The sequence below is a fragment of the Hemiscyllium ocellatum genome, chromosome 5 (assembly GCF_020745735.1).
Source record: "Hemiscyllium ocellatum isolate sHemOce1 chromosome 5, sHemOce1.pat.X.cur, whole genome shotgun sequence".
In the NCBI taxonomy this organism is placed as follows: domain Eukaryota; kingdom Metazoa; phylum Chordata; class Chondrichthyes; order Orectolobiformes; family Hemiscylliidae; genus Hemiscyllium; species Hemiscyllium ocellatum.
The window spans coordinates 138,086,235-138,109,038 of record NC_083405.1 but is presented as its reverse complement, the minus strand read 5'-3'; the positions used below and the strand labels follow the sequence as shown (position 1 = coordinate 138,109,038).

Sequence of the window (22,804 nt, the reverse complement as noted above, 5' to 3'; positions counted from 1 at the left end):
TCCATATATGCCACTTCACAAACCTAAGGACGAGAGTCTTCGACAACCATTGTATCCACACTGTATATCATGATCTTTCTGTTGTCATCCTTCCAACTCTTTTATATGGCTCTGAATCTTGGACTACATGTAGATTCCCCCTCAAGGCCCTGGAGATCGTAGAACAGCACAGGAACAGGCCCTTCAGTTTGCCATGTCTGCAGCAACATGATGCCATTCTAAGCTAATCCCATCTCTCTACATTGTCTGTAGCCTTCTAGTCCCTGCCTATTCATGTGTCTGTCTAAATGCCTCTTATATGTATCTGCTTCTACTTCCTCCTGTCAGAATGTTCCAGGCATCTACTGACTCCTGTGTAAAAATCTTGTCTCGTATATCTCCTTTAAACTTTCCTCCCTCACCTTAAAGCTATGCTACCTAGTATTTGATATTTTCACCCTGGGGAAAAGATTCCAATTACCCACCTGATCGATGCCTCTCATAACTCTATATACTTCTGTCGGGTTGTCCCTCAGTCTCCGACACTTGAGCAAAAACAATCCAAGTTTGTCCAACCTCTCCTTATAGCAAATATACTCCAATCCAGGCAACATCCTGCTAACCCTCTTTTGCACCCTCTAAAAAACCTCCACATCCTTCCTGTAGTGTGACAACCAGAACTGCATCTAATACTCCAAATGTGGCCTGACTAAAGTTGCAAGGTGACTTTCCAACTTTACTACTCAGTGCTCGCCCGATGAAGGTAAGCATGCCGAATGCCTTCTTTACCACCTTACACACTTGTGTTGCCATGTTTGGAGCTATAGATTTGCACCCCATGTATCAGTGTATGTATCAGTGCACCCAAGGGGTGTGCCATTTCGTCTACTTTCCTCTTGCATTTGACCTCCTAAAGAGTACACCACCTCATCTGCCATTTCTCTGCCAGATCTCCCAACTGATCTAGATCCTGCTGTATCCTTTGACAACCCTCCTCACTGTCCATAACTCCTCCAATTTTCAAGTCACGTGCAAGCCTACTCATCAGACCACCTACATTTTTATCCTAAAAATTTAGATATATTACAAACAATCAGAAGTACCACCAACATTGTTTGAGAAGGATTGTCAACATCAGCTGGGAGGACAGGTGTCCTTGAAGCAGCCAATAGCGCCAGCATCGAAACCCCACTCTGCTAAGCCAGACACGTGTTTACGATGTCTGAGTTCTAACTCCCAAAGTAAATGTTCTTTGCCCAGCTCAAGGAACAAGTAGAGGTCAAAGGAAGTGTTTCAAAGTCTCCCTGAAGGCTTACCTCAAGAAATGCAACATACATTAGATTACTTAGTGTGGAAACAGGCCCTTCGGCCCAACAAGTCCACACCGACCCGCCAAAGTGCAACCCACCCATACCCCTACATTTACCCCTTACCTAACACTACGGGCAATTTAGCATGGCCAATTCACCTGACCCGCACATCTTTGGACTGTGGGAGGAAACTGGAGCACCCGGAGGAAACAAACGCAGACACGGGGAGACCGTGCAAACTCCACACAGTCAGTTGCCTGAGGCGGAAAACTGACTTGGAGGAAGCTTCTGAACGAAGGGACATAATTCTTCGAGAACACCATCAACAAGAGGAAGTATGGAAAAGGGACCAGAGAAAGGAATGCCAGTGATCTCAAAACCAAGGACCAGTTCCACCTCCCAGAAATACCTGCCAAATAGGAGAGACATCTCTAGGATTGGGCACATGAACCACATAAGGACCCACAGAACCCACAGTGACATGAGATTTCCTAAGTGCACAATGATACTCCTAAATGAGTTGATTGCTGACAATGATGAATTCTTCACTGCTTTACAAATAAACTTTCGTTTTGGGAAGACTCTTAACACATGTGGAGGTGAGATCTATACAATGGGACTTTATAGTCACTAGGCTATAGATTATCTGAGGAATGCGGGTTACAGTGGTCAGATTTCTAGTGCTAGTGCTCACCCACTAAATGCATGGACATTGCAGAAAGATAAATCCTTTGAAAACCGACAGTTATCATTTACTCAGTGCCAAAAGCAATCTATTTTTAGTGCATGAGTTCTGTTTTTTGGAGAATTGTTTTGCATGGTACCATGATATAGTGGATATGAGTATCACTGTTTAGGACTGCATTTACAGTCATAGAGATGTACAGCATGGAAACAGACCCTTCGGTCCAACCCATCATTGCCGACCAGATATCCCAACCCAATCTAGTCCTACCTGCCACCACCCGCCCATATCCCTCCAAACCCTTCCTATTCATGTACCCATCCAAATGCCTCTTAAATGTTGCAATTGTACCAGCCTCCACCATATCCCCTGGCAGCTCATTCCATACACGTACCACCCTCTGCATGAAAAAGTTACCCCTTAGGTCTCTTTTATATCTTTCCCCTCTTACCCTAAACCAATGCCCTCTAGTTCTGGACTCCCCGACTACAGGGAAAAGACTTTGTCTATTTATCCTATCCATGCCCTTCAAATTTTGTAAACCTCTGTAAGGTCACCTCTCAACCTCCGACGCTCCAGGGAAAACAGCCCCAGCCTGTTCAGCCTCTCCCTGTAGCTCAGATCCTCCAACCCTGGCAACATCCTTGTAAATCTTTTCTGAACGTTTTCAAGTTTCACAACATCTTTCCGATAGGAAGGAGACCAGAACTGCACGCAATATTCCAACAGTGGCCTAACCAATGTCCTGTACAGCCGCAACATGACCTCCCAACTCCTGTACTCAATACTCTGACCAATAAAGGAAAGCATACCAAACGCCTTCTTCACTATCCTATCTACCTGCGACTCCACTTTCAAGGAGCTATGAACCTGCACTCCAAGATCTCTTTGTCCACCAACACTCCCTAGGACCTTACCATTAAGTGTATAAGTCCTGCTAAAATTTGCTTTCCCAAAATGCAGCACCTCGCATTTATCTGAATTAAACTCCATCTGCCATTTCTCAGCCCATTGGCCCATCTGGTCCAAATTCTGTTGTAATCTGAGGTAACCCTCTTCGCTGTCCACTACACCTCCAATTTTGGTGTCATCTGCAAACTTACAAACTGTACCTCTTATGCTCGCATCCAAAACATTTATGTAAATGACAAAAAGTAGAAGACCCAGCACCGATCCTTGTGGCACTCCACTGGTCACAGGCCTCCAGTCTGTTTCTTGTCCATCCCGAGTTGCCCTTGAGAAAGTGGTGATGAGTTGCCTTTTTGAACCACTGGTATGAATTGGTACACCCTCAATGTTATTTGGAGGGAGATTTTGACTCAGTAACACTGAAGCAATGGCAATATATTTCCAAGTCAGGATGGTGTGTGACTTAGAGGGGAACTTGCAGGTGAGGGAGTTTATAGGTTTAGAAGGTTCTGTTGTAGGAGCCTTGGTGAGTTTATCCAGTGCATCTTGTAAATGGTATACTTTGCTGCCACTGTGCATCGGTGGATGGAGTGAATCTTAAAGGTTTTAGAAGAGACTGTGAATTTAAGTCCCAGCATGACAATTTGAGATTTGGATTAATTCTAAAAGGTATTTGGGCCTGTATTCACTAAAGTTTAGAAGGATGAGAGGGTATCTGATTGAAACACATAAAATTTTAACAGGCTAGACAGACTAAATGCAGGGAGGATATTTTCCCCTGGTTGGGGAGTCTAGGACCAGGGGATACAGTCTCAGAATATGGGTTGGACTGAGATGAGGAAATAATTCTTCACACAAAAAGTAGAGATCCTTTGGAATTCTTAGAAGACTGTGGAAGCCAGTCACTGAATATACTTAAATATTTTTTAGATTTTAAAGACATCACGAGATGTAGGGTGGAAGTGGGAATATGGCATTTAGATAGAGGATGCAATCTGATCGTAATGAATGGGGAAGTAGATTTGAAGGGTACAATGGTCTACACCTGTTCCTAGCTTCAATGTTTCTATGTAAACCATCTCCATATATTGAGCCAGTGTCACTAAAAGTGACTATGAACGGTCTTCCCCTTCCATCCCCTGGTCACTCTCAAAGGTAGTGAATGTTGAGGGTCATTTGAAACATTCAAAGCTAAGATTGTTAATTTGCTGTTGGACAAGAATATTAGGGGATATAAAGCAAAGACTGCTTGACTGGGGCCCTAGCCAACACCTTGAATATCACTCCCTCCGCTACCAATACACATTGACAACAACATATACCATCTATAAAACACCAAGGCTCCTTGAACAGCTTTACAAATCCATCACCTCTACCATCTAGAGGAACAAGGGCAGCATAAGGCCATAAGATACAGGAACAGAATTAGGCCATTCAGGCCATCATGTCAGCTCCATCATTGAATCACAGTTGGTATGTTTCTCAACCCCATTCTCCTGCCTTCTCCCTGTAAACCTTGATCCCCTTATGAAACAAGAGGCTTTCTATCTCTGTCTTCAATGCAGTCAATGATTTGGCCTCCACAGCCCTCTGTGGCAGTCAGTTCCAGGGACTCACCACCATCTGTTCGAAGAAATTTCTCCTCATCTAAAGGGTCATCTGAGGCTGTGCCCTCGGATCTTCTACTAGTGGAAACATCTCCACATTCACTCTAACCAGGTCTCTCAGTATTCTGTAGGTTTCAATCAGATCCCTTTCATCCGTCCAACTTCAGCAAGTCCTGATCCAGATTCCTCAACTCCTCCTCAGTAACAAACCCTTCATCCCAGGATCATTCTTAAATATACTCTAGGTCCCTTCCTATACCAGCACGTCCTTCCTTAGGATTGGGGCCCAGAACTGCTCAGCAGTTACATGGGAACACCACCACCTACAAATTCATCTCCAAAGCACTCACCATCCTCACTTGGAAATATATTACTGTTCCTTCAGTGTCATTGGGTCAAAATCCTAGAACACCCTCCCTAACAGGATTGTGGGCATATCTATACCTGAAGGACTGCGCTGGTTCAGGGAGGCAGCTCACCACTACCACCACCTCATGGAGAATAAATCTGTTCTAACCTTGACAGCAATATTTCACTTGAAAAAAGTGGATGAATTAAGGAAAGCTGGCCAGTGATGTTCAAATGATCCAAAAGTGAATTTAAAATGAGGCACATAAATGAGGTTTGCTGTGGAGATCAGCCATCATCTAATTGAATGGCCGTGTATCATTTTCCGCCACTGCAGCTCCACCTTTTCCTATTTCTGTTCCTGCTTGCTTCAGCTCATCCTGCATTAAGATTTGTGTCCTCTTCAGATTGAACAGGTGGCTAAGTGGGCTCACATGGATTCCTCCCACTATTTGACACGATGTGATTAATTTCTGCTTCCGCTAGCTGCTTCCTACCTAACTTAAAGCCAAGATTGTGAACTCATTTCAACACATGTGGGAAATCTATGTCCAAATCTCCACCCTTTAATTTCACCCAGATAGTATCAGGGCTCTGTGATTTTAGTTGCTGGCACAGGGAGAGTGAATTAGTGATTCCATTATCTATGAGCTCCTTTGGATGGGCAGCCTTGGATTATAGTTTGTTCCTTGTCATTCGTCTTCCTCCAATTTTTCCCATTCTAATGGGGATAAGATCATAAACATCCATGGTCTTCCTGAACATTTTACCTTGATGGGAATCTCGGTTGCATTTGATATTAGCTCAAAGTAGAAGGGATGGAGGGATAATAAAGAGGCAAATTAGTAAGTAATGGGTATCTGTTTTTACTTATGGCTTTGTGATTGTTGACCTGAACAACTGGGGTGGGAAGCAGCTGTTCTACATAGATTGCTGTCTTAGGGGCCTTGTTCAGTTTTACATCCTTGCTTTGACACTGCACTGTGATGTCCCTAAGAAGGACAAGCTTTTACATGGTCAAAAATATTTTCTAAAGGTTTCAAATTCTTATTGGTATTGGGAGCATTGAGTATCCACTGCTGTATCAACCCACCATCCAAATGTGAGCAGTGAGTGTCAACTAACAGGAACCTAATGCTGTGCTGAGATCCACCAACAGGAAACAGGTCCTCAGCCTTCCTCATTCTGGGCTGCCCCAGCCGCTCACTGAATGCATGCAAGGCAAGGACTGTAGTCGAAGACAGAAGATAATTTTACACTAAATACCCACCTGAGGTCTTTCTGTTCTGAACTAAAATTCTTGTACACGACTCCAGAATCATGGCCTAGCACCTTTGTGGGAAGAGGAATTGGAAGGGGAGGCTAAGAATGGAGAACATTAAGGAGGATTAACTGGAAGGGAAACAGGTGAGGGAGGTAGAGATAAATTATATCTGCTGAATGGGAAGTCTAGACTAGAAAACATAGTCGAAAAATGAAAGCCAGCTCGTTCAGGAGTGAAATTAGAAAACATGTCTGCACACAAAAGATAATGAAAGTTAAGAACTCTCTTCTGCAAGATAGATGCTAAGTCATCTGTTAATTTTGATACTGTGATTGATAGGTTTTTGTTAATCCAAGTTTTTAAGATATGTAGTCTGATCAAATATCAGCCATAATCTAATTACATGGCAGTAGAGCAGACACGAAAGACTGACTGGCTTCCTCCTTTACCCATGCCTGGCATGGGTCAAGGACAGTGGGTTAGTACTGGGTTACCATTGGAATGAAAAGCAGCATGAGGAGAAACACAATGAGCTAAGTAACCACCTCCTGTGTAAAATGTCAGTAAGACCATGGGACATAATAGGCATGCAGAATGTTTGGGATGGGGACAGGAGCGTAAATTGTACAGACTCTGTTAATGGATATTTCTCATGTTTCTTGCATGATTGTGTATCAAATATGTTTCCTGTATACATTAACTAAAAAGAATGATATTTTGAAAGGTTTCATTTCGATGTACAAAAATAATTTCAGATTACTTATGGTATAGTGCTCCGAGTGAAAGCCCCTTCCTCAAAGATTTACTTTTCTGGATCTTGCCATCATGGATTAAGCTGCAGCCTCCTCCTTGACCTCCCTCAGAGCTGGTCAGTTAGGTAGTGAGATGCAGACTGACAGTGCCCTACTGTTCTGATAGTCCCTGTGCACTGCCTGAGAAACAAAAGCCCGATTGCATGTTGCAAAACCATTTGACTTTAGCTCCCTGCCCAAATTTCCTTCCTCAAAATAACAACAAGTAGGATATTAGGCTGTGGGGTGGCTAGGAACTAGCATATTCCTACATGGGCCACTGAGATTTGCTAATGATTCTCGACTAATCTCTCCCCTCTCCCTGTATCTGCAATTCAAGATAGAAAACAGTTAGGGTAAGTCGATAGAAAAAAAAAACCCAGCAAGTTAAATGTGATGCTGATTTTTTAACCATTACTTGGAACCTACAGCAATACAGAGATCAGTCAGTCTAAAATGCCTGTCCTTGCATTTGAGTGAGCTCTTCCCTCCATCTTGTGACCATCCACTTGCCCACACCTGATTAACTTTGTTATCCAATATTTCTCCACCTCTAAAATTGATAATGGATTATGTTTTTGTGGAGTAATCAACATCTAACTAACATCGACAAAATGTCCCCTACTCTTGGCCTTTGGTTAGTTTTTAGTGACAATCTGAAATTCACACATCAGGGTGGGTATTGCTAATCTTCCCGCTCTCTATGCTCAGTATAAATTGGAGTGGCTAAAGCCAGTGTTTTTTAGTTTAATTTGGATTATAAGGCATTCTTGATAAGTAGTGATACACTTTGCTCACTTTGCCTGGATTGATACTCTTGGCTGTGCTTTATGTAAGGGAGAAAGAGACACACACAGCAATGTCTACAGTTCAGGCAGGGTGGGGTGAGGTGTACAGTTTACCTTTTTTAATACATTTGTGGGATGTGGGCATCACTGGATGGGTCAGCATTTATTGTCCATCTCTAGTTGCCCTTAGATGCAACTGAGTGACTTGCTAGGCCATTTCAGAGGGTGGTTAAGAGTCAGCCACATTTCTTTGGAATCCCATGTATGCTTAGTAAGGATGGCAGATTCCTTCCCTAAACGGCATTAGTGAACCAGGTGGGTTTTATGAAAATTGTCAATGCTTTCATGGTCATCAATAAGCTTTTAATTTCTCTGCTGTGTGGGATTCACACCCGGGTCCCCAGAAAATTACCTGGGTTTCTGAATTACTCATTCAGTGAAAATACCACTCGACCGTTGTCTGAACATTCATTATAACCACACAGCAGAAAGGAAATGCAGGGGATTCCATTTACACAAATAAAAATAATCCTCAATATAGAAACCTGTTTCCACAGTGAGCCGTTTTAGTTTAGAACCCAGTATGAAACAATCCACAGCCTTCCTTTGAGAGGTGGAAATGAGCTGAACCTCCAATTCCCTTCCACGCACCCTCTCCCACACCATATCATTTTCACTGAAGCTGTCATATAATTAAGCAACCAGTCTATGGTTAGTGCAACTGTATCCACACTCAGTGCAAAATAGGGGCAGTTCTATTTGCTTTATGTTATTTTCTTCCATCATTTTCACCTTGGTCTCTCAGTGTAACTCAGTGTCCATTGAGGGCAGTCAGCTCAATGGCTTTCAGCCTCTGGTCACTACCTATAAGACAGTGAGCCTAATGTCCAGGAGCCAAGCTCCTTCCTATGCTGTAAGAACAAGGCTGTACTCAATACCACTACCAAGCTAGAACTCAGTGAGTATCAGGAATGGGAATGATTCAAATTTATTATGTAACACACCTCCACTCCCCTTCATTCTGTTTTAATTCAGATCCAGGCCCATATAAGTAAATGGTTTCCTAATTCCAGCCCAGACTAGTTTAGTCTTAACTAATAACCACTGGATGCACAGACAGTTAATTATTGGTGACTATTGGGAATTCAGGACAAGGTATTTCCAGACAGTATTTAGAAGCAATTGATTTTTTTTATTCTTTGATTCGTTTCTTCTCTCTTTGACTCTTTTGCAGAAGTTCAGTTCCGGCCCTACCGAACAGATGATTTCATCACCAGGCTCTACTATGAGACCCCAAGGTTCACAGTGCTCAACCAGACGTGGGTCCTGAAAGCACGGGTCAATGACTCCGAGCGTAACCCCAACCTGTCCTGCAAGCGCACCCTGTCATTCCAGCTCATCCTGAAGAGCAAGGTCAACTCACCGATGGAGTGCTCCTTCCTCCTTCTAAAGGGTCCCTACGATGATGTCAAAATTAACCCGGTCATCTACCATTTCGCTTTCACCAACGAGAACAATGAAACAGACTACATGCCGCTGCCTATCATAGACTCTGTCGAATGCAACAAATTGCTAGCGGCCAAAAACATTAACCTGAGGCTCTTTATATTTCAGATACAGAAGTAGAGGAGGTGGGGCTGGGGAGAGAGATTGTAGGTGGGGGGAGACAGAGGGAGATATCAGAACGGAGTGAGCACCACTGAACCATAGTACCTCGGAAAGCCAGCGACAACAGTCAGTAGTTTGAAAAAGGCAGAATTCTATGAAAAGAACAAGAGACAAACAAAATATCTACTAACCGCATGTGATCGTAACTGCCCGGGACTGTCACAACTGCGCGGTTTTGTTCAGAAGCCTCTCATATAGTGGTTATAATAGGGGAGGGGTTTGGGGGAGGGGAGAGAAATAAGAAAAGTGTCTGAATTCAGTAGCTGCTATTAGAACTATTTAAGCAGTGCTGAGTGGTCAGTACCTGCCTGTGTATTGAGCCTGCAGTCCACTGACAAGCTCTGCTCGCCAATAGATGCTGAGATGCCACACCAGCTTCCCTCTGTCACACCCACTCGTTCATTCCTTATGCCTGCTGATGATTTTGTTTGGTCAGAGCTGCTATTTGTTTTCTGGTATTTCCCTGCTTACCTGCAATAGCTACTAAATTATTTAATGAGATAGGTGGAACTTCTGTTAACTCTATTTCCCTCTTCACAAATCACCGGTCCAAACTTGTGTTTTTATTGGTGTGCATCACTTGTCATCTGGCTCACCAGAGTCCCCAGCTGACAGATACTAAACAATCTCGTGTGCATTCAGCTTGGAGGAGGGCTGTTCAAACTGTGTTTTTAAGAAACACTCAGTGTGGCCCAGGGACATTCGGGATGGCCACTATGCTTTGCAAAGAATGAAGCGGGCTGGTTCATTCTCAACACAATCATTTGGAAAAGCAAAAGGCTGCATGTAATTCCTGAGGGGATTGATTGAACCAAACAGCCAGCTAGCCGTCCATCCTTCACTTGTTGCAGTCACACATGCCAACACTGCAACTGAAGGGCGCAGTAAACTCTCTCCTTAAGTTCTTTGGTTTCAGTTTTTCCTTTAAATTTGCTAGTAAGTGTATAAAAATTAAAATCTAAATGAGCAATGAGGCATGATGGACACGAGACAGAAGGCAGTGCTGATGTAAGGTTAGGGGATTTGCAGGGAGCACTCAGTAATGAGAATCCTACAGTAGTGTTTGTACGTTTAACTTAACCGTATTTTTTACTCTTCTCATTTTATTGTATTTAACATAATATTCTGCTCCTGGAGCTGGGAAGAAGGCCAGGGCTGAGGCCAAGGACTTCATCAGACATGAGACTGACAGAAGCTGGGGGATTTGCTCCCAACCCTTTAAACTCCAAGATCAGGCAAAGCTGATTAGGAATTATTTTAAAATGTAATTTATTGGGATGAGTAATTGAGGGAATTCAAAAACCAGGAAACAAAAATCTCTTGTTGGCATTAAATGACATGGCCCGGCCTGGCCCAGCCCAGCCCGGCCCAGCCCAACCCAGTATATTGCTTTTACAGAGCGGTCGATCAGCACAAAGGCACCAGCGGTGGAGAGAGATCATTGTACCACAATGCCCTCAGTTCCACTGCCCGAAATGATGCATCTTATCAGGTTCAATCTGTTGCAGTCACCAGTATCTGGATCTGATTGGAAGATAATAGGTCGCTGCTTAAATCAGTGCAGTTCCATTTAAAAAGACTAAACAGTCCTTACCTTGCAGAATGAGCAGCATTCTGTTCAGTCACACAGCAAGTAAATCTTTACCCTGAATAAACAATACCATCGTACAGTTACCTTGAGGACTCCCAGCAATGCTGAAAAAACAACCTCCATATGATTAACACAACTACTGTTGTGAATAGCACTTTAACCTTCCCAGATCCTACTGATTAAACTGGAACTTTACACAGTTGCACAACAAATGGGTTGAACTGGCCCCTTTAACCCTTATCCTGCTGAATGAACTGGAATTCTGAAGGATTAGTAAAACAGATGCAACTTAGGCTTTTGGGGTTTTGTCTGGTACCAAAATGATATTGTCAGTTCTTACCATTTATTTTCTGTACCCACTTGTACTGTATAGTTCAAATACCATAAAATCTAGATTATAATTCGCATTGGCGTATAAATTGCTCAGTTTATATTTAGAAAGTGTGAAAAAGTGATCAAGTGTACAATTTGTACACTGAATTTTCTGGTGATTTGGTTTGACAGCTTCTTGGTTCTTTTCGTTGTTTCTTTTGGAGTATTTTTACATATTTGAACTAATGCACAAGGTGGGTGCACTCTGTGGTGTACTTGGTGCCCGTCTGCAGTCTCAGTCTTAGTCCGACTTCCGCCAGCCCGTGTTTGTAACCACCTCTTCCTCAACTGAATATTGACAGAAAGCTCTGTAAGGTGCTCAGCTACCCCATTGTTTGGTGTCTCTGCAATTCAGCTCATGTATTATTTAAGAGAAAGGCTACATCACAGAGTAGGAGAGGGTGTAGTTCTCCAATTAAATGCCAAGTTTGGTGCATCTTGTTGTGGTGCAAATCACCCAGTCTTTCATTACCATGAATAAGGTTGGATAAGAGATGCTGTTTGTGCTATTGAGTGCAGGTCCTGTCTGCCTTCAGTTTTATTCATAGGTTGTGAACATTAGTAGCCGTCGTTGCCCATTTCTAATTACCAGGTGGTGGTGAGCTGCCAGTTTATGAGTCAAGGCTGATCCTGAACTAAACAGCCAGTAAAAACAGACCATTCTCCCAAGCACCCTCTGCTGGTGTCTAATACATCATTACAACCCTATTACACATAACTTGGTTATTGCTTCCATGTCTTCACTTCCTTCTCTTGCAGGTTAGGGGAAGGATTCACAGTAACCTTAGTAACAATCTGGCAGGCCACAATGTCCTCCCATGGGTGAAATGGAGACAAGGTTAAACCTATACAGCTAGAAGTTCATTGACTCCCATGACCCATACAAGAACTGGCACTAAAGGACCTCACATACCTACTCACCATTGTAAGTATCCTGTTAGTTATCAGATGAGAATTCAGAGCCTAATCTCCCATCTCCCTTGATTGTTTGTTGTGAGTTTTGGATCTTGCATTCCCAGGTGAAAAGTGAAGCCCTAGGCTAGCCATCCTATCCATTGGTCGTTTAAAGAACACTCAGAACTCTTTCCTACTTCTTGAACAGTGGATGGCAGGTAGGAAAGGTAATTTAACCTATTAATATCTATAACCCTCAACAGAAAACAATCCATTGATGAAAAAATAAATATGTAGGGACAGAGCATGGTTCCTCCATCCCCCACTTAACCAAGTATAAAAGTGTTTTAAAGAAAGGTGTTTTAAACCCCTTGAGTTCGGCAACTCTCAAAACAGGCACAACTCAGGCTTCACTTTAAATTAAAAGAATAAATATTGTTTCTGAACACCCAAATTGTATCGCAATAGCATCTATTCATGACAGACACAAGCAAGGCTGATTATAAATGAAGTAGCACAAACTTGCATTTTTTTTATTACACCTTTCTCAAGACAAGTGATGTAAATGGATGCAAAGCTGGTGATTCTCTCTTGGTTCACAAAAACATTGGACTTTGGATATCTCTAGCAACTAGTTCAGTATCTTACTCCTGACAAAGGGCTTGGTTCTGCAAATTTGTAGGAAATAGGATAACCCCACTTTATCTGCTGGTAAACATAGGGGAACCTCGATTACCTGAAGGACACAGACGGGGAGTATTTTGTTCGGTTAATCGAATTCTGGATAATCGAATGCTGGTAACATAATTCAGCCAACCATCCTCCTGCAAAATGACTGCATCTACAGCAAGTGGACCCAACTTTAGTTCCTTGAAAACCACGTTAGGGAGCTGAAGCTGGATGAACTTCGGATCATTCGGGAGGTGGAGGGGGTTATTGAGAGGAGTTACAGGGAGGTAGTCACACCTCAGGTAAAACAAGGTAGGTAGCTTACCGTCAGGGGTCAGAAAAGGAACCGGCAGGCAGTGCAGGGATCCATTATGGCAGTTCCCCTCATCAACAAGTATACCATTTTGGATTCTGTTGTTTGGGGGGGGGGGGGGGGTTGAACGACTTACTAGGGATAAGCAATGGGGCACAGGTCTCTGGCACAGAGTCTGTCCCTGTTGCTCAGAAGGGAAGGGGAAAGAGGAACAGAGCTTTAGTCATTGGGAACTCCATAGTTAGAGGACAGATAGGAGGTTCTCTGGGAACAAGAGAGGATCACGGTTGGTGTATTGCCTCCCAGGTGCCAGGGTTCGTGATGTCTTTGTGTTTTCGGGATCCTTGCAGGGGAGGGGAAGCAGCCCCAAGTTATGTTCACATAGGCACTAACGACATAGGTAGGAAGAGAGATGGAGATTTAAGGCAGAAATTCAGGGAGCTCAATTTATAGAGTTATCTTCTCTGATTTGTTACCCATAACATGCGTTAGCGAGGCAAGGAATGGGGAGAGCGGAGTTGAACATGTGACTACAGGGATGGTGCAGAGGGGAGGGTTTTGGATTCCTGAATAATTGGGGCTCTTTCTAGGGTAGTTGGGAACCTCTACAAACAGGATGGTCTTCACCTGAACCAGAGGGGTATCAACATTCTGGGGAGGGGAGAAAGAGTTTGCTAATGTTCTTCAGGTAGGTTTAAACTAATTCTGCAGGGAGATGGGAACCTAAATTGTATTTGAGTGTAGACCATAAGACATAGGAGTGGAAGTAAGGCCATTTGGCCCATTGAGTCCACTGCCATTCAATAATGGTTGATGGGCATTTCAACGCCACTTAGCTGCACCCTCCCCGTATCCTTTAATTCCTTGCGAGATCAAGAATTTATCAATCTCTGCCTTGAAGATATTTACTGTCCCAGTCTCCACTGAGCTCCATGGCAGTGAATTCCACAGACCCACCACACTCTGGCTGAAGAAATGTCTCCTCATTTCTGTTCTAAATTGACCCCTCTAAGTCTAAGGCTGTGCCTTGGGGCCCTAGTATCCCCAACTAGCGGATACAACTTCCCAGCGTCCACCCTTTCTAAACCATGCATTATCTTGTAAGTTTTTATTAGATCTCCCCTCAACCTTCTAAACTCTAATGAATACAATCCCAGGATCTTCAGCCATTCATCGTATGTTAGGCCTAACATTCCAGGGATCATCCATGTGAATCTCTGCTGGACATGCTCCAGTGCCAGTATGCCCTTCCTGAGGTGTGGGGCCAAGAATTGGACACAGTATTCTAAATGGGGCCTAACTAGAGCTTTATAAAGTCTCAGTAGCACATTGTTGCTTTTACATTCCAACTTTCTTGAGATAAATGACTACATTTGCCTTCTTAACTATGGACTCAACCTGCAAGTCAACCTTTAGAGAATCTGGGACTAGCACTCCCAGATCCCTTTGTACTTTGGCTTTATGAATTTTCTCACAGTTTAGAGAATAGTCCATGCCTGTAATCTTTTTTCCAAAGTGCAAGTAGGAAGGTCCGAAATAAGGTTTCAGGGTCGCAAGAGGGCATCAGCAAGCAAAACATTGGTTTCAAGTGTGTTTATTTCAATGCCAGGAGCATCCGGAATAAGGTGGGTGAACTCGCAGCATGGGTTGATACCTGGGATTTCGATGCTGTGGCCATTTCAGAGACATGGTAGCAATGGGCAGGGATAGGTATATAGCACAGGGAAAGAGCTACAGCTGGCAATTACAATGCGATCAGACAAGATTTAGGATGCATAGAATGGCAAAGGAAACTGCAGAGCATAGGCACAATTGAAATGTGGAGCATGTTTGAGGAACAGCTTCTGTGTCTCCTTAATATGCATGTAACTATCAGACAGGGAGGAAGTTGTCGAGCACAGGAACCATGGTTCACTAAGGAAGTTGAATTTCTTGTTGAGGGGAAGAAAGAAGACATGTTAGGATGAGATGTGAAGGCTCAGTTAGGGCAATTGAGTTACAAAGTAGCCAGGAAAAACCTAGAGAGAGAGCTAAGACAAGTGAGGAGGGGACATGAGTTGTTGGCAGCTAGGATCGGGGAAAACCCTAAAGCTTTCAACAGGTATATAGGGGATAAAAGAATGACTGGAGTAAGATTAGGCCAATCAAGGACAGTAATGGGAAGTTGTGCATGGAGTCAGAGGAGATAGGGGAAGCGCTAAATGAATATTTTGAGTCAGTACTCACACTAGAAAAACATTATGTTGTTGAGAATACTGATAAACAGGCTATTAGAATAGATGGGATTGAGGTTCGCAAGGAGGTGGTGTTAGAAATTCTGAAAAGTGTGAAAATAGATAAAACCCCTGGGCCAGATGGGATTTATCCTAGGATTATCTGGGAAGCCAGGGAGATTGCCAAGCCTTTGATCTTTATGTCATTATTGTCTACAGGAATAGTACCAGAAGACTGGAGGATAGCAAATGTTCCCTTGTTCAAGAAGGGGAGTAGAGACAACCCTGGTAACCAGTGAGCCTTATTTCAGTTGTGGGCAAAGTGTTGGAAAAGGTTAAAAGAAATAGGATTTATAATCATTTAGAGAGGAATAAGTTGATTAGGGATAATCAACACAGTTTTGTGAAAGATAGGTCGTGCCTCACAAATCTTGAGTTCTTTGAGAAGGTGACCAATCAGGTGGGTGAGGGTAAAGGCGTTAATGTGGTGTATATGGATTTCAGTAAGGAATGTGATAAGGTTCCCCATGGTAGGATACTGCACAAAATACAGAGGCATGAGATTAAACAGTTTGGATCAGAAATTGGCTAGTTGAAAGAAGACCAAGGGTGGGAGTTGATGGGAAATGTTCATCTTGGAGTTCAGTTACTAGTGGGGTACTGCAAGGATCTGGTTTGGGTCCATGTTCATAAATGACCTGGATGAGGATGTAGAAGGATGGGTTAGTAAATTTGCAGGTGACACTAAAGTCAGTGCAGTTGTGGATAGTCCTGAAGGATGTTGTAGGTTACAGAGGGACATAGATAAGCTGCAGACCAGGGCTGAGAGGTGGCAAATGGAGTTTAATGCAGAAAAGTGAGAGGTGATTCACTTTAGAAGGAGTAACAGGAATACAGATTACTAGGCAAATGGTAAGATTCTTGGTAGTGTAGATGAGCGGAGAGATCTTGGTGTCCACGTACATAGATCCCTCAAAGTTACCACTCAGGTTGATAGGGCTATAAAGAAGGCATATGGTTTGCTAGCTTTTATTAGTAGGGGTATTGTGTTTCGGAACCATGCGATCATGCTGCAGCTGTACAAAACTCTGGTGCAGCCGCACTTAGAGTATTGCATGCAGTTCTGGTCACCGCATTATATGAAGGATGTGGAAGCTTTGGAAAGGGTTCTGAGGAGATTTATGAGGATGTTGTCTGGTATGGAGGGAAGGTCTTACGAGGAAAGGTTGAGGAACTTAATGCTGTAATGTTCGATGTTGTATCTGCACCTTGCGATCTTGTCAGATAATCTGATATTTGGATGATTGAATGCCAGATCATCAAGGTTCCTCTGTACAAGATAGGTACAAAAATTGTAATTTTTCCAGCAATTTCAGTTTTTGTTTCTGGTTTCCAATGTTCTTCCCATTTCTTTTATATAGGAGGTAGGGTCCTATGGAACAGAATCTCCTCTCTGAGGTTGCTTTGTGTCCCACACTGACAGACCTACTACTCAAGATGTGAGTGGAGACTCAGTTTCTTCCTCCCATAACCTTTGTTTAATCTTATGGGAAATGGGTGTCACTGGGTGGGCCAGCATTTTATTGACCATCCCTGGTTGTCCTTGAGAAAATGATTTGGAGGTGCTGGTGTTGGACTGGGGAGGGCAAAGTTAAAAAATCACACAACACCAGGTTTATTTGGAAGCACTAACTTTTGAGGTGCTACCTCTTCCATCACGTGGTTATAGAACAGGACAGAATTTATAGCAAGGGGTTGGTGTCATGGAGCTGCAATGATATATTGAACACATTTAGATTAAGTCTTTTATCTTTTAGAATGGGATATGCTAATTTTGGTTCTTTAATATGTAAATCCCAGAACTCCTTTTAAGTTACATTCTGAACATAGCTTCAGCTTTCCCAACAATAGGTGTCATCTCAGCTCAGACAATGCATTAAAGGTGAAAATGTGTTGCTGGTTAAAGCACAGCAGGTTAGGCAGCATCCAAGGGATAGGAAATTCGACATTTCAGGAATGCCCAAATGCATTAAAGGTGTTCCATTTCTAAAGTGGAACTTACAGGATCTTACATGGATTTATACAGTTTTTGAGAAAAATAAAATGCAATTCTGCAAATACAAATTCACCTTACATACACTCATACAGACCCTCTCTCATACGCACGAACATGCACATTCCCCCTGCACTCACCCCCTCACAGGCTTATACCCCATCTCTCACACACACTCTTTCACATGCACTCACACTCACATGCCTGCACACACACCCACATGCCTGCACATGCGCACCTAAGTTTGTGGAGTGAATTTGTATTTGCAGAATTGCATTCATTTTGTTCAAAAACTGCATAAATCCATGTAAGATTCCGTAAGTCCCACTTTAGAAATGGAACCAGTCTGAATCAATGCTGGGACACAGACTTTAACCTGATTTGGAGATGCCGGTGTTGGACTGAGGTATACAAAGTTAAAAAGTGCCGCTCCTTCTTCATCCGAAAGCTAGTGCTTCCAATTAAACCTGTTGGACTATAACCTGGGGTTGTGTTATTTTAGACTTTAACCTCACACCTTTAATGCATTGTCTGAGCTGAGATGACACCTCTTGTTGGGAATTTGAAGCTATTTTGAGAATGTAACTTAAAAGGAGTTCTGGGATTTACATATTAAATAACCAAAACTAGCATATCCCATTCTAAAAGATGAAAGATTTAATCTAAATGTGTTTAATATATGGAGGTGAACATGCAGAGGGTGGTGTTCCCATGTATCTACTGCCCTCGTGTTTATAGATGGAAGTGGTCGTACGTTTGGAAGATGCCGTCTGAGGACCTTTGGTGAATTTCTGCAGTACAATTTTGAGATATTACATACAGTTGCTCCTGAGTGTCAGTGGTGGAGGTGCCTAAATATAGTGGCTACAAGTATAGATCAGAGACTAGGAATCCTGTTTCCTTGCATCCCAACTCCCGAAAGCCTGTCCATAATGTACAAGGCACAAGTCAGGAGTGTGATGGAATACCTAGAAAATAGAACAGTACAGGCCTTTCGAAGTTGTACCGGCCTTTTAGATTAGATTACTTAGTGTGGAAACTTCGGCCCAACAAGTCCACACCAACCCACCGAAGCGCAACCCACCCAGACCCATTCCCCTACGTTTACCCCTTCACCTAACACTACGGGCAACTTAGCATGGCCAATTCACCTAACCTGCACATCTTTGGACTGTGGGAGGAAACCCATGCAGAAACGGGGAGAATGTGCAAACTCCACATAGAGAGTCGTCTGAGGCGGGAATTTATCCTACGCTAAGATCAGACTAACCTGCACACCCTTCATTGTATCTAGCTTCCACGTATCTATTCAAGAGTCATTTAAATGTCCCTAGTGTCTCCGACTCTACTACCATCACTGGCAGTGCATTCCACACACCCACCACACTGTGTAAAGAACCTACCTCTGACCTATACCTTCCTCCAATCACCTTAAAATTATGCCCCCTTGTGATAGCCATTTCCACACTGGGGAAAGGTTATCCACTCCATCTATGACTCTCAACATCTTGTACACCTTTATCAAGTTGCCTTTCATCCTACTTCACACCAATGAGAAAAGCCCTAGCTCCGTCAACCTTTCTTCTAAGATTTGTCCTCCAGTCCAGGCAGCATCCTGGTAAATCTCTACGTCCTCTTTAAAGCTTCCTACAATGAGGCGACCAGAACTGAACATAATATTCCAAGTGTGATCTAACCAGGGCTCTACAGAGCTGCAGCATAGCCTCACAGCTCTTAAACTTGATCCCCCTACAAATGAAAGGCACAAAGCAGCAAATAATCTTTGGTTCAATAAATTCCAACCATTGTCATCTCAGTTACAGACAAAGTCTAAAACAGAACCAGCAGCATCAATTAGTGAAATAATTCATAAACCTCGCTTGAACAGTGGTAAATCATCCCTCTGTTGTAATTTAGGAAGCAAGCCTGCCAATTTGTGCACAGCAAAATCCCACACACAGCAACATGATAATGATCAATGGGGTTTCTTTTTAAAAATATCCTGCTCTTAAACATAGTGGCTGTGGGATTATTACAATCACCTTAAGGCAGACAAGTTACAAAATAGTGCAGACATCTGTAACCACCTCCCTCCAGGGAAGTGACACTCACTCACTCCAAGGACCTCCTGTTCATCTTAACAAGTGCAAATTCAAAACAACCAATCAATACAAAAAAAAATCAGAGAACTCCAAACTGGGAGTGGAGTTTTTTTCTCTCGCAGTTTTAAATGATTGGAAGCTGGGTTTCCACCCACGGGTTAATCAGTCTCATTCAGCCTCTGCCGATCATATAAACTGGAGCTCAGATGAACACACAACCTCAGGTCAAACCATCCCAGACCTGCAAAGATTTGCATCAAAAAGTTTGTTGTGGAGTTTCTCAGAACGGCACTGAGATCAGGCAACAATATGTTGGAGAGCCTATAACAGCAGAATTACACAGAGTGAAGATCACTCAAGCCAACAGCAGCAGCAGCACGGTACAACTTGACAGCTTGGGGGATGTGAACGCTGTGCAATAGGAACAGGTCTGAGAAGGTTTATATGCAGCAAGCTGACAACTAGCAGACAGAGAGGTCAGACCAGAGAGCAGTCTGGTCATCTGTTCTGAACATCAATCCCAGCTCCCCAGTCAGCCAGTCAATGATTCTCAAACTCCACACTTTTGGTCTTCTCCAGGCGTTCCTGCTTTAACACAGGTGGTTGGGACCTGCAGAGAGACACAAAATTAAAATCAGGAAAGACATCCACAACAATTCCTGAACCCAATCTGACCCCTATCTGAGCTCACTGTTGCCATTAATACAACCACAGCAGCGTGGTCAACAATTCACATTCCATCCCAGTAGCTCATGGGTTCAGTTTCTTCAGAAAATAGATCACAAAAGTCCAGTGATACCACACAGTCTGAACGATGAGGGAGCGCCGCACTGTCGGAGGGTCAGCGCTGCACTGTTGGAGGGATAAGACCCTGTCTGCCCTAAAGTGGTTGTGATAATCCCTCAGCCACTATCTTTAAGAGCAGGGTATTTTTGTCCTGTGGCCTGACCAATAGTCATTCCTCTGATCACCATCACGCTGTGCACACAGTGGAGGAGAGTTTCCTACAAACAGTGAATGTATTTCTGAAGTATTCAGGGAGATACTGGGGACCTGTAAGGTGCTACAAAAACAGAAATCTGATACTTGCTTTCGATTCAAGATTTGAAAACCTTTTGCTTATGGATTGCTCTGGATCTCCTGCTGGAAACAAACTGAAAGCTGAGCCTCTGGATGGAGGCCTGAGGGAGGGTAGCGCAGGATTCCTCCGGGATAATGGGTCTTGGCCCACAGTCAGTCAGCACGTACCTGTCAATCCAATCCTCGGAGAAGCCAGAACCCTGCTCCTGCGCCTTCTCCCTCCTGAGAGGATGAAAAAGATGGGAAGGTAAACCATTTGCTGGATAATTGTTGTTTTAAACAGTGACACACTGCGTACCAGCCCAGCCCAGCCCACCTCCCACACCCCCCCCCCCTCTCAGGCAGATACCAGGATTGCTGGAGGGTTGGAAGGGTTTCCCCAGCATTGAACACCCTTCCATCTAAAACAGTGAACCATCCAACAGATTATCACAAGAATTGAGGTGCACAAAGGACAGCTATTAGCAACTGAAATCTCAAAAACCTAAATTTTTTAGCCACTCCCCACGTGTTCAGCACTTCGTGCCCAGTCCATGACCAAATGCAAGAAGATCTGGGCTGACAAGTGGCAAGCAACATGCACTGCACACAAATGCCAGGCTGTGACCATCACCAATAGGAGACAATCTAACTAGCAGCCCTTCACACTCAATGGTGTTACTATCACTAAATCCCACACTAACACCACCCTGGGGAGTACCATTGTCCAGAAAATCAACTGGACCCACCACATGAAGACCGTGGCTACGACACAAAGTCAGAGGTTAGGAGATCCACCTCCATTACTCCCCAAAGCCTCCCCAGACTGTCTACAAGGGACAAGTCAGGAGTGTGATGGAATATTCTCTGCTTTCAATATCGGACCTGACCAATAAATTTGTTACGATCTGGTGGAAGATCAGCAGGTCGTTGATTTTAAGTTGATAACGTGAGACCTCCAAAATACTGAGAGCAAAGCTACAAGATTCCAGTTGTGAACAAAATCATCAATTATACCAAAACCTATAACAGCAATACAATCCACAATATGCAGGCCATTCAGCCCCTCAGGCCTGTTCCACCATTTAATACAATCCCCACTGATCTCATCTCAACCTCAATTCCGTTTTCTTGCTTGCTCTCCATAATCTTCAATTGGGTTACTCATTAAAACTCGGTCTACCTCTTTAAACTGGCTCAATGACCCAGCATCCACATCACAGATTCACAACCCTTTAAGTGAAATAACTTCTCCTCATCTAATTTAAATGTGTTACCTATTATCCTTAAACTATGTCTTCCTCTTCTATTGTGCTGTATGAGGAAACATCCATTCAATGTCTACTTTGTCAAACCCCTTTAGTATTTTATCATTGTTCTAAACTCCAAAAAGTATTGCCCTCAAACTCTCTTCATAAGGAAACCCCTTTCATCTCTCAAAGTAATCCAGTGAACCTCAACTACCTTCTTCCTCATGTAAGGGAACTAAAACAGTATTCCAGATGCAGTCTCACCAATGCCTTGTACTACTAGAAAAATCCTCTCTAAACAACTTATATTCTAACATCCAGAATTAACATGAGGCAACGGTAGATAACAAACAATGATCAAACAGCCCACAAAGTACATTTAATAAACAGATCCTACAGATATCTTAGCAACTCACCCCAGAGGTTAGTGACACTGTCGGTCATTAAATCTAACTAAAACTTGACAAAGGCATTCCATCCCTTTATTTAATGACCTGGCCTTGAAGCTCCAACAGCCACCCCATCCGGGAGCGTCTGAACAACTGCTCACATTTCTTCTTCTCTGGGACTACATCTCTCTTGGTGACCCGGTGCAATGGAAATAACCTCTCTCAATGTCGGCAAAGCTAAAGAACTGATCATTGACTTCAGAAAGAGAGGAGGAGGACATACCCCCATCTCTGAGCTGAAGTCGAGAGGATGGAGAGTGTCAGGTCCCTCAGAGTGACAATAATTGACACAACCTGACCTGGACCTCCCAGATAAATGCGATGGTCAAGAAGGCACAACAATGCCTCTTCTTCCTCCGTGGGCTCAGGAAATGTGCCATGTCCAGAAGGACCCTCACCAACTTCTACAGATGCACCATTGAGAGCATAGTGTCCGTGTGTATAACGGCCTGGTACGGCAACTGCTCTGCTCAGGACTGTAAGAAACTGG

General features: G+C 43.4%; 2 protein-coding genes across 5 annotated transcripts in view; one reads left to right on the top strand and one right to left on the bottom strand.

The window, feature by feature from the left end:
• The window catches only part of zftraf1 (zinc finger TRAF-type containing 1), a 140,481-nt gene extending 129,141 nt beyond the window's left edge, over positions 1–11,340 (top strand). For both annotated transcript variants that reach the window (XM_060825252.1, XM_060825251.1), the window contains one exon: positions 8,916–11,340. In XM_060825252.1, coding sequence (XP_060681235.1) covers positions 8,916–9,307 — 392 coding nt within the window. In that variant the 3' untranslated portion in view covers positions 9,308–11,340. The remainder of the gene's footprint in view (positions 1–8,915) is intronic.
• LOC132815894 (uncharacterized) overlaps positions 1–22,804 on the bottom strand; it is a 102,122-nt gene that overhangs the window by 13,131 nt on the left and 66,187 nt on the right. For 2 of the 3 annotated variants that reach the window (XM_060825248.1, XM_060825249.1), the window contains exons 24-25: positions 20,805–20,858; positions 18,130–20,166 (exon numbers count right to left, since the gene is read on the bottom strand). In XM_060825248.1, coding sequence (XP_060681231.1) covers positions 20,097–20,166; positions 20,805–20,858 — 124 coding nt within the window. In that variant the 3' untranslated portion in view covers positions 18,130–20,096. Of the gene's footprint in view, positions 1–18,129; positions 20,167–20,804; positions 20,859–22,804 lie in introns of those variants that run through there. The other variant, XR_009644718.1, reaches the window with a different exon arrangement.